The sequence below is a fragment of the Lepidochelys olivacea genome, assembly GCF_965140295.1.
Source record: "Lepidochelys olivacea isolate rLepOli2 genome assembly, chromosome: 21".
In the NCBI taxonomy this organism is placed as follows: Eukaryota; Metazoa; Chordata; order Testudines; family Cheloniidae; genus Lepidochelys; species Lepidochelys olivacea.
In genome coordinates, this window is record NC_140431.1 from 16,763,771 (window position 1) to 16,789,412 (window position 25,642).

Consider the following 25,642-nt stretch of genomic DNA (forward strand, 5'->3'; position numbering starts at 1 on the left):
GTTGGAGCGCGTCGGCAAACATGCTGAGGTACATACACATCATCCCTGTGTTTTCTTTCTTCCGATTGCCCTCTAGGTGACTGGAATGCCATCAGCAGCCAGCCAAGCTGGCCAGTAGCACATGGTTCCTAAAGAATAAATTCCTACATGCATTAAGGACATGGTCCTGCCGGGAGCTGATGTGGATGTGCTCAGCACCTCTCTGGATCAGGCCCCTAAGAAGTGCCTGAGGAAGTGGCCAGTGAGTTATTGACGTACAGCAGCCTGGCGCTAAGAGGGATGGGGGAGCTGGGGCTTATCTCTGCTCGGCTGCATTTGCAGAATGACTGGAGCTGGGCACAGCATCTCTGGCTGCCACTTTGCCCTTGGTAGAGGCATCTGGGCGCTAGGAGTATTTTTGGAGAGCCCCGGAGATAAGGGGAGGCCACGCTGAGGAATCTCGTCATCCTGTCTCTGCCCAGGGCTGATCAGCCAGTCGGTTAAGGAGACGGCGGCCCGGCTTCCAAAGGTTCTTCCCCATTTGGCCACAGGATGTTGGCTCAGTAGGTCGAAGGATTTGGCTTTGGTTGAGCTGGGTGCCCAGAAGGTCCTGGAGCCTGGAGCCCCCTGCTCGGCTACGGGGCGGGATGGCAGAGGTGCAGGCATGCTCAGCTGGCACGACTGTCGCTCTATAGCTGTGCCTGGCAGGTGCCTGGCGCTCTGTGTGCTCAGCAGTGTGAGGGCAGGAAACGGACCCGGCATTTCCAGGTCAAGCGGAGCACTGGGCTTGTGGCTGAGGCAGAGCGCAGGGCCTCGGGCACTGCGGGCTCAATTCCTGGCTCTGCCCAGGAGTTGCTGGCTGACCGCGGGCGCTTGCTTGCGCTGCCCCCGGCCCCCAGCTCCCTTGTGCTGAGCTTGTCCATTTCCACTGTCAGCTCCCTGAGGCAGGGGCTCTTCCCTACGCTGGGATGTGCAGCACCGAGCTCAGTGGCTGTGATGGTACAAATAGAGCAAAGCTCCCCCAGCTCCCGGGGCCTTTCCCAGCTGCGTCCGGGGAAGAAGGAGCAGCAGGTCTGGGACAGTTCATGCACAGTTTGTGCACGGCCCAGTTAGGGGATCTCTGCAGCACCTGCTCTGGAGCTCAGCAGGCAGCTGTGGCCTGGGACCTGGGGGCCCTTCAGCTGCCCCCGCTGGTGAGCTTAGGAGCAGCTAAGGAAGGCGAGAGTCATGGGAGCACTCCACCCGCAACTGAGCTGCCCTGGATACGAAGAGCCTGGCGCTGTCCCTGGGCACCTCTCCAGCACAGGGGCTGTGGCGTCTGATCAGCCCGGTGACCTATGCTGTGGTGGGCACTCCCGTCAGATCAGGCCTCCCAAGGGCAAGTGGGGGAGATGCAGCCAACCCGCCCCTCCTGCCACTGCCGGCCGAGCTCCGGGCCCTGGTTCCCTAGCCTGCCCGCGTGTGATTAATGGGCCAATCTGTCTCAGCTAACAAATCAGCTGATGGCCATTACAGGTCTGGGGGCTGCTTGCCAAGTCCTGGGACATGCTCCGATGGGCTGATCTAATGCATCACATGGAGTGGGAGAAGAGGGGCAGGACTGAGCCATCAGCAAACAGCTCCTCCCAGCTGGGGATCCCTGGATGAGCTTCCCCAGAAACCAGAGCCCTCTTGGTGCTTTGTCCCTGCTGCAGCCCCATGTCTCCTGCTCTCCCCACTTGCCCTGGGTGGAATCACCCGTCTGCTCACAGAGGCCCCCGAGTCTCCCTGAGCCCCCTCCAGGCTCTCTGATGTGGGCATAGCTGCCTTCTGGTGTGTCCACCCCAAATCATAGAATATCAGTCTCCCAGGGCCTTCATGGTCCCCATCTACCTTCAGGATCTCCTCTCCTCCAACCACCCCCCACTGCCACCTCTCAGCTGCCTGCTCCCCCCACCCTCTCTCAAGGTCTGCACTGTAGCTGCTGCCCCAGGTCTCTGGAAGGGTTTCCCTGCTCCCCCTCCCCCCCGCGCACTCCCCAAACAGTTCCAAACCCACCCCATCCACACTGCCTACAATCAGCCTTCCAGCCTCCCCTAGCCCAGTGTCCATGCTCTGTTTCCCCGCCGCCCCCTCGCCCAGCTCTTGCTGCTGTGGGCTGGGAGGCAGCTGTGTGGCTCCATGTCACTGGGTCACATCACATTGCTCAGGTTTAGACCCCCATTGTCACTGCAGCTCTGAGCACCCCTCCGAGCTACATTGCAGCCCCTTGGAGTAGCACCCTCCTTCCTTACACAGTGCCTGGGGTGTCCCCACTCAGCGGATGCTGGGCTGGCAGGCAAGTTCTGAACTGCATTGCAACAGCTATAGGTAACAGCACTCCCGGACGGGCCATCTGCAGGGATTGCACATGGGAACTGTGAATCTAAGAGTATCAAATGCTACTGCTGGAACCAAAGGGCTGGAAGACACTAGCAGACTCATGGACCACTTGCTGGAAGCCTCCTCATCTCTTCTTTCTCCCTATGAATGATTTCAGTTTCCACTGGGCTCTCATGAAATGCAGCCACCTCTAGAGTGGAGCACAGCAGTTGTTGAACAGCTGACAGTAACAACAGCCCAAGCAGGAAATGAATGAGAATGCTGCTTACCTGTACAAGAGATATCACAGGGGAGGAGAGCAATTCTCTGACTGGAAGGCTGGACAGGGTTTTGTGGTTAACATCCCTTCTCAGGGAATTGAACTGGGAGCCCTGGACCCTACTGCCCTGCTCTAGCAACTAGACAGCGTTTCCAGGTGTGTGGATCATGGTGAAAACCACAAAACATACAATCAAAATCCCCGCCCCGGTCCTTCCGGCTCAGCTGATCTTAGCTGGAGGCCTTTGCAGTTCTCCGGGGCAGAAAGAAAACTCCTAGGGCTACTGGAGTGCAGCTGGCTGTGAATCGATGCTCCGAGCTGGAATGGCTCCCAGTCCTGATCGATGGGAGGATCAGATGCTGACAGAGCGACCTCTTGCTCTAATGAGAAAACCTCCTGAAACCTGTCTGGGCTAATTAAGAGATATGGTGGGAAACTCCAGCCCAGGGATGCCAGACCAAAGAACCTCTCAGCATCTCTCTAACTAGGCCTGAGGGCCTGACAGTGCTGAGCAGGCATAGGGTCCGGAGGGAGAGACAGCTCCAGGAAGAGGCACATCTCCTGGCCTGAGACGACCTGAAGAGTGGCTTAAAAATAGCCAGAAACCAACAACTGAAGGCACCACCTGGGAGCAGGGCCTAGCAGCCGAGACTCCTTGGTCCTAGTCCTGGCTCTGAGTCAGTGTGGTCTGGGGGTTAGGGCAGGGCGAGGGGATTGTGACTCTTGGTGGCAGAACTAACAAGAGTCACCAACTCATTTTGTGACCCTGGACTTGCCCCCTGTAAGTCAGTTTCACTGGCTGTAAAAGCAGATGATTGATACCTGCCTGCCAATGGGAGGTGCTCCGCAATCCCTGGGAGAAAGGTGCTACGTGAGTCCAGCACTACTGCCATCCCGTCCCAGGTCCAGCACCCTGAATCTTCCCAGCCAAAGCCAACAACAGCCTCAAGATCATTTCCCTTGCCCTGCGCTAGGTGCCGGGCAGCCGACAACTCTGCATCCTGGGCTCACGCCTGGGCGGGTCACAGTCGGGTTATCCAGGAGGCCAGACTAGATTATCGCAATGGTCTCTGCTGGCCTTGGGTCTGACCAATATGGCAGACAAATGTCTGGGAGGCAGGGCCGTGCTGTCCCCCTTTCACAGATGGGGAAATTAAGGCACCGAGAAGTGAAATGAGTTGCCCAAGAACACACAGCAAGTCAGTGGCAGAGCAGAGCTAGGAAGAGAACCCAGGAGTCCTGGCTCCCTTCCCCTCTGTTCTAACCCACTAGACCCCACTCACCTCCCAGAGCTAAAAATAGAACTCAGGAGTCCTGGCTCCAGCCCCTTCCCACCTTCATGGCTTCAGGCTCTGCCCTGATAAATAATCTGCAAATGAATATGTATGTGGTATAAGAACAGCCATACTGGGTCAGACCAAAGGTCCATCTAGCCCAGTATCTGGTCTTCTGACAGTGGCCAATGCCAGGCGCCCTAGAGGGAATGAACAGAACAGGGAATCCTCAAGTGATCCATCCCATCACCCATTCCCAGCTTCTGGCAGACAGAGGCTAGGGACACCATCCCTGCCCATCCTGGCTAATAGCCATTGATGGACCGATCCTCCATGAACTTATCTAGTTCTTTTTGAACCTTATTATAGTCTGGGCCTTCACAACATCCTCTGACAAGGAGTTCCACGGGCTGTCTGTGCGTTGTGTGAAAAGATCAGATCCTCTGCTAGCATTAATTGCCGTGGCTGGTAAATTGATGGGGCTGTACCAGTGTAGCCTGGCTGGGCATCCGGCTCTCTGTCTAACAAACATAGCACAGTGTGCTCTGAGCAGGCCCCCGATCCACCCCCATGAGTCCTGCTAAGCCAAGAAGAGCCATGCCCCTGATCTTCCCCCCTACACTGAAGTCTCTTCCTATTTGTCCATGGGGGGCTGGGGGGAAGCCAGGCCTGTGCTCGGGGACTGCAGTTGGGGGTCATAAGGTGAGGTCTTACCGTACTGCCCCCCCGCCCCCACCCCAGGTGTGTAGCTGACAGGTACAGTCTGTCCCTCGGCCGCCTCAGTGTCTGTGCAACGTGCCTCAGGTGGCATGTGGCCAGGATTCATCACTGAGTTTGGTCCACCGGTTGCATCGTTGGCTTCCCTAGGCTGGCTCCAGGGAGGGAGGGAGGGTGAGGCGATCGCTGATCCATGCCCCCCGCCCCTCGACAACTTGCCCAAAGTCTCTCTCTGCTGCAGCAGGGACTAGGACCCAGGAGTCCTGCTCTCCCTGCCCCCACCTTCTTCAACCATCAGATGTACCTTTCTGTTGGGTGGGTGAAGGAGTGAAAGGGGGGAGAGGGCGAGGGGTTCACAGCCCAGGTGGGAGGGACCCAAGACCCACAGTCTGGGGCAGGCCCTTTCCTCACACCTGTTATCCCTGCTCCTAACCCTGGTCTCCTGCAGGGACCTGCCTATTCCCTACAGGTTCCCACCCTACAGGCCACTTGCCTGGGGTCAGACCTGGCCCCAGCACCTCTCACAGGCGCCAAGTGGCTTCCTGTAGCTCTCCCCCCGGACCTGGGCCTTCCTGGAAGCTCTCTTCTCAGCCGAGCCGTGCTGGCTTCGATAATCACCGGCTCCCTAGTGGATCCGTCTCAGCTGGGAGGTAGCAGATTTGTCACAGGTATGGCTGCTCCAGCTCCCCTTAAAGGGCCAGCCCCCCCTGTTCGCCTCTCTCTCAAGTTAGCTCAGAGAGCCCTGCAGCACCCGCCTGGGGAGTGCACAGATCGTGGCCTATATTTCCTGAGCCCTAAGCCATTCAGCAGGGGCAGGTACAGGGGGGCCAGTCTCTCCTTCTCAAACCCAGCAGCCTGGTTTGGCGAGGGGGGAGTCTGTCACCTCAAACCACCAGCCCCCAGCTCCTGCCGCTGAGCCCCAGCCTGGAGGAATTATGGGGTCTGCAGAGCGACGCTGGCTTTGGACTGCAGCCTATCACCAGGCGTGTTTGCTGGTGTCCTGCACGTGGGGGCGATAAGCTGCTGGGATGAGCATTCGCGGGCTGGGAATGTCATTAACCCTCCTCTAACACCTGCTTGCTCCGCTATCTGCTGCAGGGAAAGGCTCCCACTGACTGCAGGGAGCTTCGGGTCAGGCCCCGAGTCTCAGCCTGCTGCCTTCAGCACAGTGAAGGTTGGACAGCTGCCATGGGGCAGGTGGTCAGGGTTGAGCATGACGATGGGAGGGGATAGCAGAATGGAGCAGGGAGAAAACCCAGGAGTCCTGGCTCTGCCCCCACCAGCACCGCTCTCGGCGGCACTAATGAGAATGGACTTAAGTTGAAAAGTCCAGGGGTCAAAGTCTGCCGTGAATTAACCCTGCAGAGCTTCCCCGGTGGCAATGGGACTGCACAGCAATGGCAATGGGACCAGGCTTTGGGTCAGAACAACAACCCCATTAATGATGCTAAGCACACGGGGCTCCAGTAGCTGGAAGCAGTGGCAGCAGCAGGGCATGTGCCCAGCGCACTGGATTGACGATCAGGAGATCTAGGTTACTCCTAGCTCTGAGCTAATGGGTGACCTTGGGCCAGTCACTTCCTCAGTGTCTCCACCTGTAAAATAGGGATAATGAAACGGACCTCCTGGGTCATAGACTTTAAGGCCAGAGGGGCGACTGGCAAAGGTGTGACTGGGGAGAGACTTTTCAAGCCCCGCTCCTGTTTGTGGCTACAGCCTCATTGTTCTGCTGTCTCACAGTGGAGCTGTCTCCTGCAGCACCACCATGGCTGCTAACCCAGCACGGCGTAATTGGTTCTTCCCTGACTCAGTGAGAAGAAAGACTCGTGAACATCACACAGTGCAGCATCTCTTGAAGGTGTGCTGTCCACTCCCCACTTGCTACCCCAGAGGAGGGAGACACAAACCCGCTGCGGAAGGTGGTGCTGTTATACATTCCCACGTCTGGGTGCAGTGTGGTTGGCTTGTCACTTTGTGGCATCAAAACCATGACACTTTCCTGCACCCAAACAGCTGGCACAATGGTCCAGCTGCCATGCAAGAGCTGCACGTTCTGGTTCACCGAGTTTCCTTCTTGCCTTCTCAGGGACCAGAGGACGTTTTTTCAGTTCAGAAACAAATGCTGCAGCGCTGCGTACTATTTTACACAGGTGCACCCACAAAGACACAGCCTTGGAGACACAAAACACACACATAAGAACAGCCAGACTGGATCTGACCAATGTCCATCTAGCTCAGTCTCCTGTCTTCCCACAGTGGCCAGTGCCAGGTGCTTCAGAGGGAGTGAACAGAACAGGTAATCATTAAGTGATCCATCCCCTGTCGCCCATTCCCAGCTTCTGGCAAACAGAGGCTAGGGACACCATCCCTGCCCATCCTGGCTAGTAGCCATTCATTGACCTATCCTCCATGAACTTATCTAGTTCTTTTTTGAACCTCGTTATAGTGTTGGCCTTCACCACATCCTCTGGCAGGGAGTTCCACAGGTTGACTGTGTGTTGTGTGAAAAAATACTTCTTTTTGTTTGTTTTAAACACTTCCTTATTTACTTTCTCCACACCAGTCATGATTTTATAGACATTTGTCATATCCCCCCTTAGTCATCTCTTTTCCAAGCTGAAAAGTCCCAGTCTTATTAATCTCTCCTCATACGGAAGCTGTTCCCTACCCCTAATCATTTTTGTTGCCCTTTTCTGAACTTTTTCTAATTCCAATATATCTTTTTTGAGATCGGGAGACCAGATCTGCCCACAGTATTCAAGATGTGAGCGTATCATGGATTTATATAGATGCAATATGATATTTCCTGTCTTCTTATCTATCCCTTTCCTAATGATTCCCAAAATTCTATTAGCTTTTTTGACTGCCACTGTATATTGAGTGGATGTTTGCAGAGAACTATCCACAATGACTCCAAGATCTCTCTCTTGAGTGGGAACAGCTAATTTAGACCTCATCATTTTATATGTATAGTTGGGATTATGTTTTCCAATGTGCATTATTTTATTTTACATTTATCAACATTGAATTTCGTTTGCCATTTAGTTGCCCAGTCACCCAGATTTGAGCGATCCTTTTGTAGCTCTTCGCAATCTGCCTGGGACTTAACTATCTTAAGTAGTTTTGTATCCTCTGCAAATTTTGCCACCTCACTGTTTATCCCTTTTTCCAGATCATTTATGAATATGTTAAATAGGACTGGTCCCAGTACAGACCCCTGGGGGACACCACTATTTACCTCTCCATTCTGAGAACTACCCTTTGTTTCCTATCTTTTAACCAGCTACCCATCCATGAGAGAACCTTCCCTCTCATTCCATGACAGCTTACTTTGCTTAAGAGCCTTTTTTGAGGGACCTTGTCAAAGGCTTTCTGAAAATCTAAATACAGTAACTCCTCGCTTAACGTAGTTATGTTCCTGAAAAATGTGACTTTAAGCGAAACGAAGTTAAGCAAATCCAATTTCCCCATAAGAATTAATGTAAATGGGGGGGTTAGGTTCCAGGGAAATTTTTTTCACCAGACAAAAAACTATATTTTATATATATATATATATATATATATATACACACACACACACAGTATAAGTTTTAAACAAACAATTTAATACTGTACACAGCAATGATGATTGTGAAGCTTGGTTGAGGTGGTGGAGTCAGAGGGTGGAAGAGGGTGGGATATTTCCCAGGGAATGCCTTACTGCTAAATGATGAACTAGCACTCGGCTGAGCCCTCAAGGGTTAACACTGGTTGTTAATGTAGCCTCACACTCTACAAGCACGAATGGAGGGAGAGGAGACAGCATGGCAGACAGAGATACACACTCTGTGTGTGGGAGAGAGAGAGAGATGTGCATTGCCTCTTTAAGTACATGACCCCACTATAAGTACATTGCCTTTTTAAGTATATCAGCAAGCTGAGACAGCCTCTGCAGCCAGCAAGCTCCCTCGGTCCTGAGCCCTGTCATGTCCCCACCCTGCTCTATACAGAGAAGGGGTAAGCGGGGTTCAGGAGCAGGGGAGGGGGGACACCCTGACATTAGCCCCCTTTCTTCCCCCCCACCCCTGCACAGCAAGCAGGAGGCTCCGGGGAGCAGCTCAGGGCAGTGGGGGAGGGACAGCTGAACTGCCTGGCACGGGGAACTTAGGGGAGTGGGGAGCTGATAGGGGGCTGCCGGCCCACCCTGGTTCCAAGCCCCCACCAGCTCCAACAGGTTGCTTTTCCTGCAAGCAGTGGACAAAGCAGGTGGCTGCCAATCAATGTTATAAGGGAGAATTGCGCAACTTTAAACAAGCATGTTCCCTAATTTATCAGCAACGAAACAACGTTAAGCGGGACGACGTTAAGTGAGGAGTTACTGTATGCTATATGCACTGGATCCCCCTTGTTCACATGCTTGTTTACCCCCTCAAAGAATTCTAGTAGATTGGTGAGGCATGATTTCCTTTTACAAAAAATATGTGGACTCTTCCCCAACAAATCATGTACATCTCTGTGTCTGACAATTGTGTTCTGTACTGTAGTTTCAACAAGTTTGCCTAGTACTGATGTCAGGCCTGTAATTGCCGGGATCACCTCTGGAGCCCTTTTAAAAAATTGTTATCACATTAGCTATCCTCCAGTCATTTGATACAGAAGCTGGTTTAAATGATAGGTTACAAACCACAGTTAGTAGTTCTGCAATCTCACATTTGAGTTCCTTCAGAACTCTGGGGTGAATCCCACCTGGTCCTGGTGACTTATTACTGCTTAGTTTATCAGTTTGTTCCAAAACTTCCTCTATTGACACCTCAATTTGGGACAGATTTTTCACCTAAAAAGAATGGCTCAGGTTTGGGAATCTCCCTCACATCCTCAACTGTGAAGACTGATGCAAAGAATTCATTTAGTTTCTCCGCAATGGCCCTATTGTCTTTGAGTGCTCCTTTAGCATCTCGATCATCCAGTGGCCACACTGGTTGTTTAGAAGGCTCCCTGCTTCTGATGTACTTAAAAATTTTTTTGCTATTACTTTTTGAGTCTTTGGCTAACTGTTCTTCAAATTCTTTTTTGGCCTTCCTAATTGTATTTTTACACTTCATTTGCCAGAGTTTATGCTCCTTTCTATTTTCCTCACTAGGATTTAACTTCCACTTTTTAAAGGATGCCTTTTTGCCTCTTACTGCTTCTTTTACTTTGTAGTTTAGCCACAGTGGCACTGTTTTGGTTCTCTTACTGTATTTTTTAATTCACGGTGTACATTTAAGTTGAGCCTCTATTATGGTGTCTCTAAAAAGTTTCCATGCAGTTTGCAGGGATTTCACTTTTGGCACTGTACCTTTTAATTTCTGTTTAACTACCCTCCTCATTTTGTGTAGTTCCCCTTTCTGAAATTAAATGCCACAGTGTTGGGCTGCTGTGGTGTTTTCTTTGCCACAGGGATGTTACGTTTAATTATATGATGGTCACTGTTACCAAGTGGTCCAGCTATAGTCACCTCTTGGACCAGATCCTGTGCTCCACTTAGGACTAAATCAAGAGTTGCCTCTCCTCTGGTGGGTTCCAGGACTAGCTGCTCCGAGAAGCCGTCATTTAAGGTGTGAAGAAACTTTATCTCTGCATCCCGTCCTGAGGTGACATGTACCCAGTCAATACGGGGATAATTGAAATCTCCCCGTTATTATTATTGAGTGTTTTATTTTTATAGCCTCTCTAATCTCCCTGAGCATTTCACAGTCACTTTCACCATCCTGATCAGGCAGTCGGTAATATATCCCTACCGCTATATTCTTATTATTCAAGCATGGAATTACTATCCATAGAGATTCTATGGTACAGTTTGGTTCATTTAAGATTTTTACTTCATTTGATTCTACACTTTCTTTCACATATAGTGCCCCTTCCCCACCAGCACGACCGGTTCTGTCCTTCTGAGAAATTTTGCACCCTGGTATTACTGTGTCCTGCTGAAAGCGGCAAAGAGTCCTGTGGCACCTGTAGGCTAACAGACGTATTGGAGCATAAGCTTTCGTGAGTGAATACCAATTTCGTCGGATGCGTCCCATTGATTATCCTCATTCCACCAAGTTCTGTGATGCCTGTTCTGTCAATAGCCTCTAGTTCACCCATCTGATTATTTAGACCTCTAGCATTTTGTATATAAGCACTTTAAAAACTTGTCACTTTTCAGCTGTCTGCCATTACATGATGTAATTGAATGGGACTCTTTTTCATTTGACTTTTTCTCATCAGATCCTGTATTTTATTGTCTTCCATCCTCTCCTCCTCACTAGGACATAGAGAATCTCCATTAATAGATCCTCCCCTAAGGGATGTCTCTGTCCGAACCATGTGCTCCTCTGCACCTATCGGCTTCCTCCAGCCCTTAGTTTAAAAACTGCTCTAAGACCTTTTTAATGTTAAGTGCCAGCAATCTGGTTCCAGTTTGGTTTAGATGGAGCCCATCCTTCCTGTAGAGGCTCCCCCTTTCCCAAAAGGTGCCCCAGTTCCTAATAAATCTAAACCCCTCCTCCCTACACCATCGTCTCACCCACACATTGAGACCCTGCAGTTCTGCCCGTCTCCCTGGCCCTGCGTGTGGAACTGGGAGCATCTCAGAGAATGAGGCCATGGAGATCCTTGACTTCAATCTCTTACCAGCAGCCTAAATTTGGCCTCCAGGACCTCTCTCCTACCCTTCCCTATGTCATTGGTACATAAGCCCTGACTTACCAAGTTGCCTGGGGGGGTGAGGGGGTGCTCAACCCACACTCTGCCCAGGGCCCACCCCCACTCCACCCCTTCCTCCAAGCCCCAGCCCCTGCCCATCTCCCCCCACCCCCTCCAGCCGGCCCTTGCTGCTAACTGGGGACCTGAAGATGAGGCTGCCCAGGGTGTACAGGCTGTGGAGCACGCTCATGGGGCAGAGGGAGGCCCCACCGGGGCTTGAGCTCCGCCCACCCCTCGGACCCCAGCTTGGTGTCCCGCTGCATCCCTCTCCTGCTGGCCCCATACACTGCTGCCCTGGTCTCCGGCCCCAGCTCTAGCTCCGTCCAGGCCTGCCCCCGCAAGGCACATGCCAGGCATGGGGCTGGAGATCGGGGCAGCAGAGAGCAATGCATGCAGGCATGCAGACACACAGCCAGGGTTGGGAGACCCAGCCTGCAGATTCGAGGGGCTCTGGCCCTGAATTGGGTGGGCCTGGTTGGATCCTAAATGGGTGGCCTGTGGCCCACCCAGGCCCACCAGTGGCTATGCCTCCCCGTGCCCCTGCCTCTTTCTGTCCCATCCTCCTCACTTCTGGTTCTCCCGCACCAGCGCTGTGGAACAGCTGATCACTGTCGGGCGGGAGGCGCTGATCAGCGGGACTGCCGGTGGGTGGGGAGGCACTAGGGGGAGGGGGAGGCACTGACCTGTGGGGCTGCCAGTCTGTGCTGAGCACCCACTGTTTTTTTTCCATGGGTGCTGCAGCCCTGGAGCACCCACGGAGTCAGTGCCTATGCATTGGTATTGTGACAGGGTCGGGCCAGATGGCTATAGGAGAGTAATAGAAGGCAGATATATTAGCCCCAGGCTAAGTAGGTCCCTTTTTTCTGGGTAAGGTAACAGGGAAGGTTCCAGAACAATCAGGAACCTTCTGGAGACAATTAAGACAGGCTGATTAGAACACCTGCAGCCAATCAAGAAGCTGCTAGAGTCAATTAAGGCAGGCTAATCAGGACACCTGGGTTTTAAAAAGGAGCAGTCTGGAGCTGGGTGCATGTGAGGAGCTAGGAGCAAGAGGCACTAGGAGCTGAGAGTGAGAACGCGGACTGTTGGAGGACTGAGGGGTACAAGCATTATCAGAAACCAGGAGGAAGGTCCTATGGTGAGGATACAGAAGGTGTTGGGAGGAGGCCATGGGGAAGTAGCCCAGGGAGTTGTAGCTGTCGCACAGCTGTTCCAGGAGGCACTCTAGACAGCTGCATTCCACAGGGCCCTGGGCTGGAACCCGGAGTAGAGGGTGGGCCTGGGTTCCCCCCCAAACCTCCCAACTCCTGGTCAGACACAGGAGGAGTCGACCTGGACTGTGAATTCAGAAAAACGGCCAAGCTGAGGGCTGCCGTGAAGCTCCAAGGCGAGCAAATCCTCCAATAAGCGCAAGACCCACCAAGGTAGAGCAGGAACTTTGTCACAGTACCTACATGTACCACGACCACCGGCTCCTCCCCAGCACTACACATAAGTCTATCTAGATGCCTCGAGAGATCCCCAACTTTCGCACCAGGCAGGCAAGTCACCATACGGTTCTCCTGGTCATCACAAACTTAGCTCTCTATGTTTCTAATGATCGAATCGCCCATTACTAACACCTGTGTTTTCCTAATGACTGGAGTTCCCTCCCCTGGAGAGGCATCCTCAGTGCTAGAGGATACCACAACATCATCTGGAAGGAGGGATCATTTCCCTCTGCTTCAGTTGGATGTTCTATTCTCGTAGCTGAAGTTGCGTATCTTAGATTGATCGATCCCCCTGCTCCCCCCCGTAGTGTAGACCAGAACTAGTTCTTTTTTGAACTCCTTCATAGTTTTGGCTTTCACAACATCCTCTGGCAAGGAGTTCCACAGGTTGACTGTGTGTTGTGGGAAGAAATACTGCCTTTTGTTTGTTTTAAACCTGCTGCCTATTAATATCATCAGGTGACCCCTAGTTCTTGTGTTATGTGCAGGGGTAAATAACACTTCCCTATTCACTTTCTCCACACCAGTCATGATTTATAGACCTCTATCATATCCCCCCCTAGTCATCTCTGTTTTAAGTGGAATAATCCCAGTCTGTTTAAGCTCTCCTCATATAGAAACTGTTCCATCCCCCTAATAATTTTTAGTGCTCTTCTCTCTACCTTTTCCAGTTCTAATATATCTTTTCTGAGACGGAGCAACCAGATCTGCACACACTGTTCACGGTGTGGGCGTACCATGGATTTATATAGTGGCATTATATTTACTGTTTTATTATCTTTCCCTCTCCTAATGGTTCCTAATGCTTCTGTTCGCTTTTTTGCCTGCTGCTGCACATTGCATGGATGTTTTCAGAGAACTATCCACGATGATGCCAAGATCTCTTTCTTGAGTGATAATAACTCATGTAGACCCCATCATTTTATATGTATAGTTGGGATTATTTTTTCCAACATGCATTACTTTACGCTTATCAGTGTTGAATTTCATTTGCCATTTTGTTGCCCAGTTTTGTGAGATCCCTTTGCAATTTCTTCACATTCAACTTGGGACTTTTGTATCATCAGCAAATTTTGCTACCTCCTTGTTCACCCCCTTTCTAGATCATTTATGAATACGTTGCACAGCACTGGTCCCAGTACAGATCCCTGGTGGACCCTGCCATTTACCCCTCTCCATTCTGAAAACTGACCATTTATTCCAACCGTTGTTTCCTGTCTTTTAACCAGTTACTGGTCCAGGAGAGGATCTTCCTTCTTATCCCATGACTGTTTAGTGTGCTTAAGAGCCTTTGGTGAGGGACCTGTCAAAGGCTTTCTGAAAGTCTGGGTACACTATATCCACTGGATCATCATTGTCCACACATTTGTTGACCCTCTCACAGAATTCTAATGGATTAGCGAGCCATAATTTCCCTTTACAAAAGCGGTATTGACTCTTCCCCAACATATTACAGACGGTTGTATGTGACCTGTGGAAATGGTGCTGGTTGCTGTGAATGGTGTGTGTGAGCATGTGTAAGAGAGGGCGAGTGACCCCAGGCAGTCAGTGGTGCAGGAAGAGCTCGCACAGGTTGGGGAGTAGGCAGGACTGGGCGTGCCCAGCTGAGCCCCTGGGCGATATGCTGGTGTGTGTGGGGAAGCCATGGGTGATCTCCCCACTGCCCTGCAGGCATGGGGGTGCCCCGAGTGAGTGCTCCACTCCTGATCACCATGCTGAAGGGGCGGTGCAGCTCGTGGGCAGGTCTCCCAGCTGGGCAATGGCAGAGCTGATCCACCAGCCTGGTGCCAGGGACTCTCCCATCAGCCGTGGGGGGTGGGACTAGCGCATGGCACTGCGAGGCGCAGAAATGCTCAGCTACTGGAAGGGGAGGGGTGCGCTCCTTTCTTTAACCTCGGCCACGCCAGGGAGCCTTGCTAGAGCTGCCCCGCTGAGCCTTCGCCTTGGCGTGCCACACCCCTTGCCACTGCCTCCTCATCCTGGCTGCTTGCTCTTGGGTCAGTTTCCAGCAGCCCCTGGGAGCGCTGGGCAGCCGGGCAATGGGGACAGAGGCTGAGCGTCCTCTGTGCCAAGTATCCGAGGCCTGGTATCGCCCATCGGGCCATGTGGGGTGCTGCAGGGTGCGTGGTGCTGCATCCTCTGGGAGGGAGCACGAGCACTGGCTGAGAACAGGGCCTGGCTTCTCTCCCTGACCCCAGTGTCCCTTCACTGGAGTCACTCCTGATTTACACCAGGGGAATGAAAGGAGAACGGTGTCCAGTGGAGTCACTCCTGATTTACACTGGTGAGACAATAAAACTGTCAAAGTGGTGTGAATCCAGAGTAAGTCCATTGAAATCTCTCTCGTGGGTTCACTCCTGATTTATACTGGTGTAACTGAGTGCAACATCTGGACCAGAGAGCTGGACCTCCAGACACCCACTGAGGGTCTGGACCGCTGTTCTGATTGACAGTCTCCCTGCGGTCGAAGGGAAATGCACATCTGACCAATGGAGGAATCAGTAATCTGTATGCTGTAATGGCGATCGCCACTGGGGATCTCAAAGCACTAAACAGCAGAGGTAGCACCAGAGCAGGGACTAGAATCCAGGACTCCTGTCCTCAGCCTTCTCTGTGGCACCAAACACCCCCTCTGCTAGAGCCCTGTTGCCCCAGGAGATCCCAGGGGACAAGGCTCCGGGAAGGCCTTGGGCTACTTTGCTTTTTGTGCATTAACAAAGCCCACTTGGGATATTCCCTCTGCTTGCTGGCAACAATTCAATCTTGTATCCTAGCCACGGCCCAGCCCATCCTGCTCCTTGTACCACGCGCGGCACTCGGCGGAGCTCAGCTCCCCCCACTGTGTGGGAAAGGGGCTGGAAGCAGATTCGCCAGGTCTATGTGCACCTGCCTGAGGGGCTGCCGTGCAAAGCGCGTCGTCCTCTCTCTGCTGCGCTGGTGGCTGGATCCCCCTCCCCGGTGCCTGAGCCCACTGCAGATGCCTGGTGAGCAGGCAAAGCCCTTCCCTGGAGTGGGAGGGCTGGTAAATCCCAAGTATCAGGAGACAGTAATGAGAAGCACACGTGATATTCTGACAACTTGCCTACGCTGGGGCTAGGGATGGGGAGAGGGGACGGAGACAGAGAGAAAATACTGACGTCGGCTGGGGCTGCCTTCCCTCGCTTTTAGAACCAGCAACTGCTGAAAACCACGAGCCGACGCGCAGCTGGTGCCAATCAGCTGCTCTGACTTGTAGGGCTGGGTGCTGGTTTACCCCAGCTGGGGTCTGGCACAGCTCCTGAGTGCTGGTTTATTTCCTTTGAGGTCCAGGGCGTGCTGGCGGAAGATGCCAGGTGGCTTCAGCGAACAGGCAGCTATGTAGATTGTACGCTCACCAGAGCAGGGCCTGGCTTCTCATTACATGTGTGTGGCACCTGGTGTGATGGGCTCTGACCCTCGCTGGCACACCTAGGCTCCATCCCAGCATCAGTAATCACATTGCCCATCACAGCCCGGGAGAGGCAGGCTTCCTACCACTGACCCCTGCCACGGCATCTCAGCCCTGCCCTGTCAGGTTTGTCCTCCAGTCTCCACAGCCCACTCACCCCTGGGCTCTCTGCTGAGGCTGAAAAAGAGGAAGCCAGTTGTCACGTTGGTTTTCTGTCAATGCTTGTGTGTTTGAAAGGAGGCTGAGACCTGCTGAATTCATGGCACACAGGCCACAGCTGCCTGGCGCCATCGATGGGTGGCCATGCTGTTGTTACCACCGGTCCGGCTGTGAGGTGTTTGGTCCGGCTGAGCCCCCAGTTCGCTGGTGGAGAGACAGGGCCGCAAATGTTGGGTTTGGCATCTTTGTGTTAGCAGCAGCTTTTCCTGGACTCTCTCGGCATTTGTGGAAGTAGAGAGAAGCCCTGTCTTAGTCAGAAGGGCTGTGGTGCATTGGCACAGCCGTGGTGAGGAGCCCAGATCTGGGGTCAAGACTGAGGGGCACTGGCAGAGCGGGGTGGGAGAGAGCCCAGGACTGGAACAGCAGAGGGGCAATGAGTGAGGAGTGAAATACATCAGCTGAGCAGCGTGCCGGGGTGGGGGGGGAGCCAGGGCTGGGATTGAGGGGCTCAGGCCAGGGAATGCTGCAAAGTGAACTAAGCTGCATTGACAGCCGAGGAAGAGGAGCAGTTTGAGCAGGAGGCCAGGGTTGAAGGGCCAGGAGCTTAAAGGAGGCTGGCAGCAGGAGGGAGCTACGACCCAGATGTGGATCATGCCCACTTCAGGCTGGGGCTTGGCAGGGCTGTGAAATGCCTCTGCCCAGAGACAGTCTATGGGGACCCCTTTGGCTGGGGAGCAGCCAGAGCCTCACCATCACCTGTTCTCTTCTGCTTCCTTCCAGGCACCTCTTGGACAAGGACACCTTCTCCAAGTCTGACCCAAGTAAGTACCAAGGGGCGTTGTGCTGGCCAGGGCCGGGGGTGCTTTAGAGCTTGTAGGATCCAATCTGCCACTTGGGGACAGTGGAGGAGCTGGCTTCAGCCAGAGGCCCCAGTCCTGGGAGCTGATTGGCAGAATGCTGGGGCCCGGGGCACAGGGCACAGCAAGTTGTCCATAGGACAGACCCACCTGGCTGTGGTCGGAAGGCTTCCCGCTGTCCTGGCCCAACGCTGGTTATCGATTTGTCGTTCTGCTCTAAGTTTGTCTCCCATGTGTGATCTCACTTGACTCTCAGTTTTGCCCTCTGGCCTGTCTGGGACTCTGCCCCGGCTCCTGCTCTGACCGCTAGGTCTCACTGCTCACATCCTGGTGGTGATGTGCTAAGGGAGCCCAGGGCGGCTGGGGGTCTCCTGTACAACTGCTGTTGACCCTGGTGGGCGGCTTCTCCAACCCCCCTCCGCCTCCGGGGGCTGCAGACTTGGGCCTGCGGGGGGCGGGCTCTCAGGGAAGGGTCTCGGTCCCTTCTGCTCCCTATTGGTCAGGGGCCCCAGGGAGAGCTGGGGTGGAGTATGTCAGCGCAGGAGCAGCCCAGCCATGTGGCCAGAGGCCTGTGCACATGGGTCTGTGAGCCCCTGCACAGCAGTGGGGCCAGGGCAAGCTGGGATCAGTCAGCCCGAGGGTGACCAGATGTCCCGATTTTATAGAGACAGTCCCGATATTTGGGGCTTTTTCTTATATAGGTGCCAATTACCCACCACCCCCACATCCACTCCAGCCCAGCCCCAGAGAACCCCTTGCAGGGGACACTGAGTGTGGGACTTCAGGGGCAGGAGGTCTCAGCGCTGGGGATTGGGGCACTCCTGATCCGAAGCAGGGTCCAGCAGGCTAGTAATGAGTGCAGAGTGTGACCAGCTGGACCTGGAGCTGATCTCTGATGCGCCACTAGGATATTCACATTCCTGGGATGAACTACGCCAAGCCCAGCCGAACGCCCTCTGGGAGCCCCGTGTGCAGATTGTCTTGCAAACAGCTGCTCCGTTCAGTAAATAGCATTAGAATCGAGCCCACGGCTCCTTGACTTGTCTCCAGATGACAATTTGCTGAGAGTGTCTCTCCTCTGCCGATATCCCCAGCCCAGTGTGAAATTAGCCAGAGATCCCCTCGGGTTAGCTTTTAACTCATTGGTGCAGCGTGAGCCTGGCCCGGCCTGCAGGGAGCAGAGACCTGGGGGAAGGGTGCTGGGGGGCAGCGTGTCGTCCAGCACATGGCACTGCAGGGACAGTCACGCTAAGCACATGGGACTGCACGTGAGGCTGCACTGGAGCAGTTATGGGGTGGGGGGAGGGGGGTTGGGGCCATAGAGCCTCCGTCACTGATTCAAGTCCCATCCCGGCCAGAGGTGACTGTTTGGTGGTCCCTGTGTGAGATGAGTTTGCTGGGTCTCAGTCTGGTTCCTAGTGACTGAATCCATCAGTACAGCTGCCTGCAGTGAGCGAGAGCCTGCATACCAACCTCAGGGCAGACTGGAGGGAGCAGGGCCCACACCCCACCTTGGCCAAGTTGTGTCCTTAGATTTCCAACTGCCCAGTATCAAGTGTGAATGTCTCTGGCACTGCAACATCTGGACACGAAGTGGCAGACAGTCCCCTTGGGCACGCCGATTTGTCTCGCCACCCATCCACCTTTGTGGTAGCTGGTCCCTTCACCACAGATCACAGTGAGGTTCAGGTCACTCCCAGTCCCAAAGGACCAGTCACTTACCCCAGGTCAACTGCACCTCAGATCTCACCCCAAAGACCAGGCTTGCAGCCAATCCTCTAACAAACTATCTACAGATGTATTTAGTAGTGTGACGGGGCAAGGCCAGATGGCTATAGAAAAGTAGTGGGAGATAGATAGATTAGCTCCAGGCTAAACAAATCCCTGGTACCAGGATAAGTTAAATGGCAGCTGCTCCAGGTCAATTAAGACACCTGGGGCCAATTAAGAACTTTCCAGAAGGCAGGGGGAAGGCTAGGTTGATTGGGACACCTGAAGCCAATCAGGGGCTGGCTGAAACTAGTTAAAAGCCTCCCAGTCAGTCAGGTGGGTGTGCATGTCAGGAGCTGTGGGAGGAAGGTGCGCTGTTGGAGAGGCTGAGCAGTACACACCATATCAGGCACAAGGAAGGAGGCCCTGAGGTAAGGGTGAAGTGGAGCTTGAGGAAGTGAGGGCTGCTGTGGGGGAAGTAGTCCAGGGAATTGTACGTGTCATGTTTCTAAAAGGTCAGCTACCATAGCTGATACTATTAGGGTCCCTGGGCTGGAGCCTGGAGTAGAGAGGGGGCCCGAGCTCCCCCCCCACTTTGCCCCCTGATTAATCACTGAGACTGGGAGACAACAGAGACTGTACAAGGAAGGATAACTTCTCCTCACCTCCCTTGCTGGCTTATGATGAAAATGGCTCAGTAGGCTGTGACCCTTGTCTCTAGAGAGAGAAGGGTTACACGGAGGGTCACAGTGAGCCTCTGAGGTTAGCGAAATTTGCCAGGAAACACAGGACCCACGGAGACAAGGACAGAGCTTTGTCACAGTAGGGAAAGGACACGAAAATTATTGACAGGGTTGTTGGGATTGGGTCTTCGTCACATCTCTCCTCCCTTTGAGATTGAACTGAGCGGGGTCACTTTAGCCAGTGACCTGGGGAAGTTCGAAGCCACCAACATTCCCATGGATGCCCCAGCATCTCTCCCATTCCTTGGGAGGAGTTACATCAGGCCCTTCCAGTTTCACGCCCTCCCTTAGGTCGGGGGTGGTCGATAGCACTCGCAGGCCGCATGTGGGAAGGTTTATGCGGCCCGTGCCCTTTGGCCACCCCAAAACCCCAGGGGGTCAAACTGGGATTGGGTCTTCTCCCCAACCAGCTGGCCAAACACAGCCACTTGGTATAGGACTGTTTAACTTTCTTAACAGCTTTCACTTCATCTGAGACCTTCTCAAAGCTCTCCACACTGGGTCTTTCAACAGGACAGTCAGTGGATCCATTCACAACAGAAAATTTCTGGCTGTTAGGAACTGAAACTTTCTTGATTAAATCACTTTCACACCCTTCAGTGGCAGTAAACTGCTTGCAAAGACTCCATGAGGATTCCTTTCCCTAGGGCTTTTCTATGCAACAATTCACCCCTCCCAGAAATTCTGCTCTTACCCTCTTTACCTAGGGCTTGCTCTAGAGGAGCACTTTCCTGAGCAACAACAGACTCTTTCTGGGTCTCACTTACATCCAGAATCACCTCTGGCCCATCCGGTGGATTCCTACACAATCCCCTTCCAGGCAAACTTACAGACTTCCTTGATAAAAGGTCAGAAGCATTCTCCTTCCCTTTGCCACACACAAGTTCAGGAATCTTTTCCTTCTTGCTACAGGTTTCCACACCCTCAGTAGGTAACACAATCACACACCTTCATGCTCTCCTTGTGCCCTGGCTAGGATCTCACCCTGATCAGACAGAGTTGCTACGCCCTTTCCCAACAACACACTAGCAACAGGCAAAATACAAGCACCAGAATTATCTGGTCTCTGGGATTTTGCATAGACACTAACTGGATGCGACCTAGTTACAGGGCCATTCTCCCAAGCAGACACAAACTTAGGACCCTTCCCTTCCTGGGCTTTAGCTGAATCGAGAACAAACTCTGAGACAACTGCACTACCCTCAACCATCACAGGCTGAAAGGCCCCTTCTGTCTGCTCCACAGACAAAGAAGAGACAGACACACTTTCTCCTTTCCCAGACACCCAGCTTGGGATCTCCTTCCCCTTGTCTCAGCACACAAGGCTGTTCACAGACAACTGCCTGGAGACTGGGGTAGCTCCCTCCATAGGCAAGTCAATACCCCTGACAGACACAGACACATTTCCTTCCCTGTCCCAATTCTCACCCAGCTAACAGGTAAGGTCCAGGGACACTCATCTTCCACTCTCCTCGCCTTCCCACCCTGCTGACTAGACACAGCCATCAGCTCACAAGGCTGCCTGGGCTCATCCAAACTTTCCTTACCAAGCACCTTGCCACTCCCCACAGATCCCCTGCCCTGCCTGTGTCTCCCCCCACTCAGCTGGGGTCTCAGCTCCCACTGTGCTCAGCACTGCCCTGGCTGTCCCAGTGGGGACAGGCCACTGCTTTCCTCAATGCATCAGAGCCAGCGAGAGTCCCCACGCTGGTGGGCAAGGGGGCAGGGAGCATCTCTCTGTCCCACCCTGCCCTAGGGGTTTGGTTACAGGCAGGCAGGTAGCCTGAGCCTAGCGGCTCCTCCCTGCTGCCAGCCAGGTCATCTGCATTTTCACTGACCGTTTCCCTCTCTGCCGATTGGTTCCCTGGATTCAAATTCAAACCCTTGGCCTGGCCCCAGGAAACTCCACACAGACATATAGGTTGGGGTCAGGAGTGGGAGCCTGTCCACATCCCCACCCATCCGGCTGACGTAGTCTATGGCCTTGGGACCCAGCAAGGGAGCTAGACACCGGGGCTTTTCCGCAGGGTCCCCCTGGCTCAAATCTCCAGCCTGCTCAAAGGCAGTGGGGTGGCATCCACATCCCCCCCCCTTAACCAGGGGCAGCAATTTAGTCTCGAGGTTCCCTGCGGAACTGGCCGCCCGGGGTCTATCCCCACTCACCCCTGGGGGGTCCCCTAGGCCTCTCCGCTCCCCCACCGCCAGTTCATGCTGCTGCTGCTTCTGCAGCTCTTTCTCGGGCTCTCGCTGTCTCTCACAGTCCTCTTGCTCCCTCGGACTCAGCTCCAATCCCATCCATCTCCGATCCCCGGATGGGGAACCCGATCGTGAAGACCCCAGTCTGGTCGGGGACAGGAGTCTTGGGGATGTCTGGCTACCACTCCAGCTGCTCCCAGATCCTGCTATAGCCCCATTTGGGGTCAGGAATCTGTTCCTTACAGCGGTCATCCTCCTCCAGCTGCACGATTAACTCTGCTTTGGTGAACTTTCCAACGCTCAACCCTCTCTTTTTGCACAGGGTTACAATGTCCTTCTTAAGGAGACGGTGACAGGCCATCACTCCGCTCTTCCCAAGTTGTTGTGGACTCACAGGCCTGTGTGCTCTCAGCTCCCCACGGTTTCCAGGGAGAACCCCTAGTGTGCCAGCCCTTCTCGAGGTCACCACCTCTTTGCCAGGGTCGAGCTGTAGACTCCTCCGCCCCTTGGACTGCTCGCTGCAATCCCCAGGGGAACTCTGTTACTGCAAAAGTCCTTCTCTCTCCCTGGGCCAAGCTGCAGGCTCCTCCGCCCCTGAGACTGCTCACTGCAGTCCCCAGGGGGACCCCATTACTGCACAGCCCTTCTCGCTGGTCACACACTCCCAGGGGTTAACCGCCCCCCGAAACCGCTCCTCTCTGAGCCTTCAGCACGCCTGGTTCCCATCAATCCCCCTTCGTGTTACTGCTCCCCAGTCAGTTACTGCAGGAAGCGCCATCTACGGGGTGCAGTACATCCCACCGCTGCCACCAGTCGTCACGGAGTCCCTGGGCGATGCTCTGGAACTGCTCCCCATGAAGCCAGTCAGGACTCTGGGGCAGTTGCCTTTCTGTGAGCAGCCTGTGTCTTCAGGACACACAGCTCACACAGCTTCCACCTTCCTGGGTCTGACCTCGGAGCATTCAGCATCCTCTGCCCCTCCGTGTGCTTCCCCCAGCGAGTCCGCCCAGGCAGGGTCCTGGGGAAGCCAGAGGGTCCTGCACCCCAACTCCGCAGTCAGACGTGACTCTCAGCCAGCCAGTAAAACAGAGGTTTATTAGATGACAGGAACATGGTCTAACACAGAGCTTGTATGTGCAGAGAACAGGACCCCTCAGCTGGGTCCGTTTTGGGGGGCAGTGAGCCAGACAACCACGTCTGCCCTTCACTCCATGTCCCAGCCAGCCCTAAACTGAAACTCCCTCCAGCCCCTCCTCCTCTGGGCTTTGTTCCTTTCCTGGGCCAGGTGGTCACCTGATTCCTTTGTTCTCCAACCCCTTAGCTCTCACCTTGCAGGGGGGAAGGGCCAGGCCATCAGTTGCCAGGAAACAGGGTGTCGGCCATTCTCTGTGTCCAGACTCGTGCACACACATGCCCTCTAGGGCTCTGCAATGATCATACACCCTTACCCCACCACCTAGATACTTAAGAACTGCATAGGGGAAACTGAGGCACCCCCACAATATTCGGAGGAAACATTAAGAACAGTCCCACTTCGTCACAAGGGTTAAAGGAGGTGAACAGAGAGACATTTTGAAACTTAAGATTGTAACTTATTTGTATAATACAGCAGAACCTCAAAGATAGTGTAAGGGGACTGTTGCCCCCATACTAACATTCCGTGGGGGTGTTTTAGTTGCTAGCTCCCAGTACTAAAAAGGGGGCAGGGTTGATGGGGAATCAGGACCCTGAGACTGACAGTCCCCAGAACAATGGGGAGAGGCCAATGCTCCAGGTCAGCCTGAATGACAGGGCGGGCAGGCTAATCAGAGAGTCAGGAGGCCAGGGAGGTTCCATCCTCCGAGTGAGCTGGATTTGCCTGGGTCAGACGGAGTGGGACCGAGCTAAGGAGAAAGCAGGGGCCAAAGCTGAGCTGGGGAGCAGAGCTGGGCCAGATCCAGAGGGGCCAGAAAAGCAGCCCAGAGAGAGCAGACCCTGTCCTGGGAGCAGAGCTGCAGCCCCAAAGCCAGAGGCACAGCCCAGAGAGAGCAGACTTGCCCTGGGAGCAGAGCTGAAGGGAGCAGAGCCAGAGGGGTCAGAGAAGCAGCCCAGGGAGCTGGGGGCAGAGCAGCAGCCGTGCAGAGACCGAGTGGTGGAGCCGGGGCTGGAGCCGTCCGGAGCTGGGTGCGGTGAGCAGCTGGGGAGAGCGAGGGGGACCCTGGGCAGCGGGCCCAGCACAGGGAGACGCCTCAGCCAAGGGGCTCTGCAGGCCAGGCTTGGATCGTAACCCCGACAGGGCGGGGGTGACACTGGGAAGAAGGGTCCCACCACTTAGAGCCTGAGAGCGTGTGGCCACCACCAGAGCGAGTGTCCGACCCCCAGCATCCCTGCAGCACAGCCAGGGCCAGAGCAGGGGGCCTGGGACTTACAAGGAACAGACTGTGAACTGCCCTGACGTTCCAGAGACGCTGTTTGTGGTGTTCCCTGCCACAGAGCGGGGTGATGTGTTTCCTTTCACCTTTCCCATTTTCCCATATTCTTTTTAAAATTAATTGTTGATTAAATAACTTGCATTTGCTTTAACTTGTATGTAATGGTCAGTGGGTCAGAGAAGTGCCCAGTGCAGAGAGAGTACCCCGGAGTGGGGACACCCTAGCCCCTATCCTAGGTGACCGCAGCAGGGTTGGGGGTCGAGCCCCCCAGGAATCCTGGGCCCAGCCTTGTTGGGGTTACGAGGACTCTGCCAGACAGGAGAGTGGAAGGGGAGTCCTCAAGGGCAGGGAGGCCTCTGGGTAAAGGAAGTGGGAGCGAGGACTCAGATCCTTTCACTAGCCCACTTCACTGGGGTAGTGCAGAAGCCAGGAAGGTTCCCCACAATAGCGGGACTATTCCCCCGCTTACAATAGGAACACCAGAGTTACAGACTGGCCGGTCAACCGGACCCTGTGTGGAACTGGCAGAATGCAATCAGGCAGTGCAGAGACAAACCCCAGCAAATACTGTACTGCAGGCTTCTCAACCATTTTCTTTCTGAGCCCCCCTCCAACATACTATAAAAACTCCAAGGCCCAGTAGGAGGCCGGGGGCTCGGGGCTTTAGCCCTGCAGGGCTCAGGGCTTCAGACTTCAGCCATGGGGGGAGGGCGGAGTTGGGGCTGCAGCCACACGGTGGGGGGGGGCGGGGTGCTCTGGGGTCTGACCCTTGGGAACACTGGGGCTCAGGACTTTAGACTTGGGGTCGAGGGAGCTCCGGGGTTCAGTGCTTTAGCCCCACAGCTCCATTCCCAGCTTCAGCCCTGAGGGAGGCTCCGGGCCCTGGGGCTTTAGCTATGAGGGGAGCGCTGGTTTCAGCTCTGACATTCCCCCCGTGCGTGTAACTAAAGCCCTGAGCCCTAGTGTCCCCCCCGCCGGCTGAAACCAGGAGCCCCACACCGGGAGCCGTGGCGCCCCAAGGGTCAGACACCTTGAAACCCCACCTCCCCCGGAGCCCTGACCCCATCCCCCCACATCTGCAGCCCCAACCCCGCCCCGTGGCTGACGCCCGTAATGTCTTGTTCAGTGTTAAGAACAGTCTCCACTCCCGTATTTCTGAGGTTCTGCTGTAGAAGCTTCTACAATAAACGAGCTCTATATGTCCTTTAAGGCTCCTGGGGATCTCTTACATATGTCTAGTAACCCTCCCGTCCTTCCCCCTGACCCGAGTCCAAGCAGCACAGAGATTCCTCCTTGTTAGGAGTTTTTATCCCCCTCCTACTGTGTGCTCTGAGCTGCAGACTCAGCCAGT

General features: G+C 54.2%; 1 protein-coding gene across 2 annotated transcripts in view; it reads left to right on the forward strand.

Moving 5' to 3' along the window:
• CPNE5 (copine 5) overlaps positions 1 to 25,642 on the forward strand; it is a 197,881-nt gene that overhangs the window by 12,883 nt on the left and 159,356 nt on the right. For both annotated transcript variants that reach the window (XM_084611211.1, XM_084611212.1), the window contains exon 2: positions 17,155 to 17,195. In XM_084611211.1, the coding sequence (XP_084467337.1) occupies positions 17,155 to 17,195 (41 nt within the window). The remainder of the gene's footprint in view (positions 1 to 17,154; positions 17,196 to 25,642) is intronic.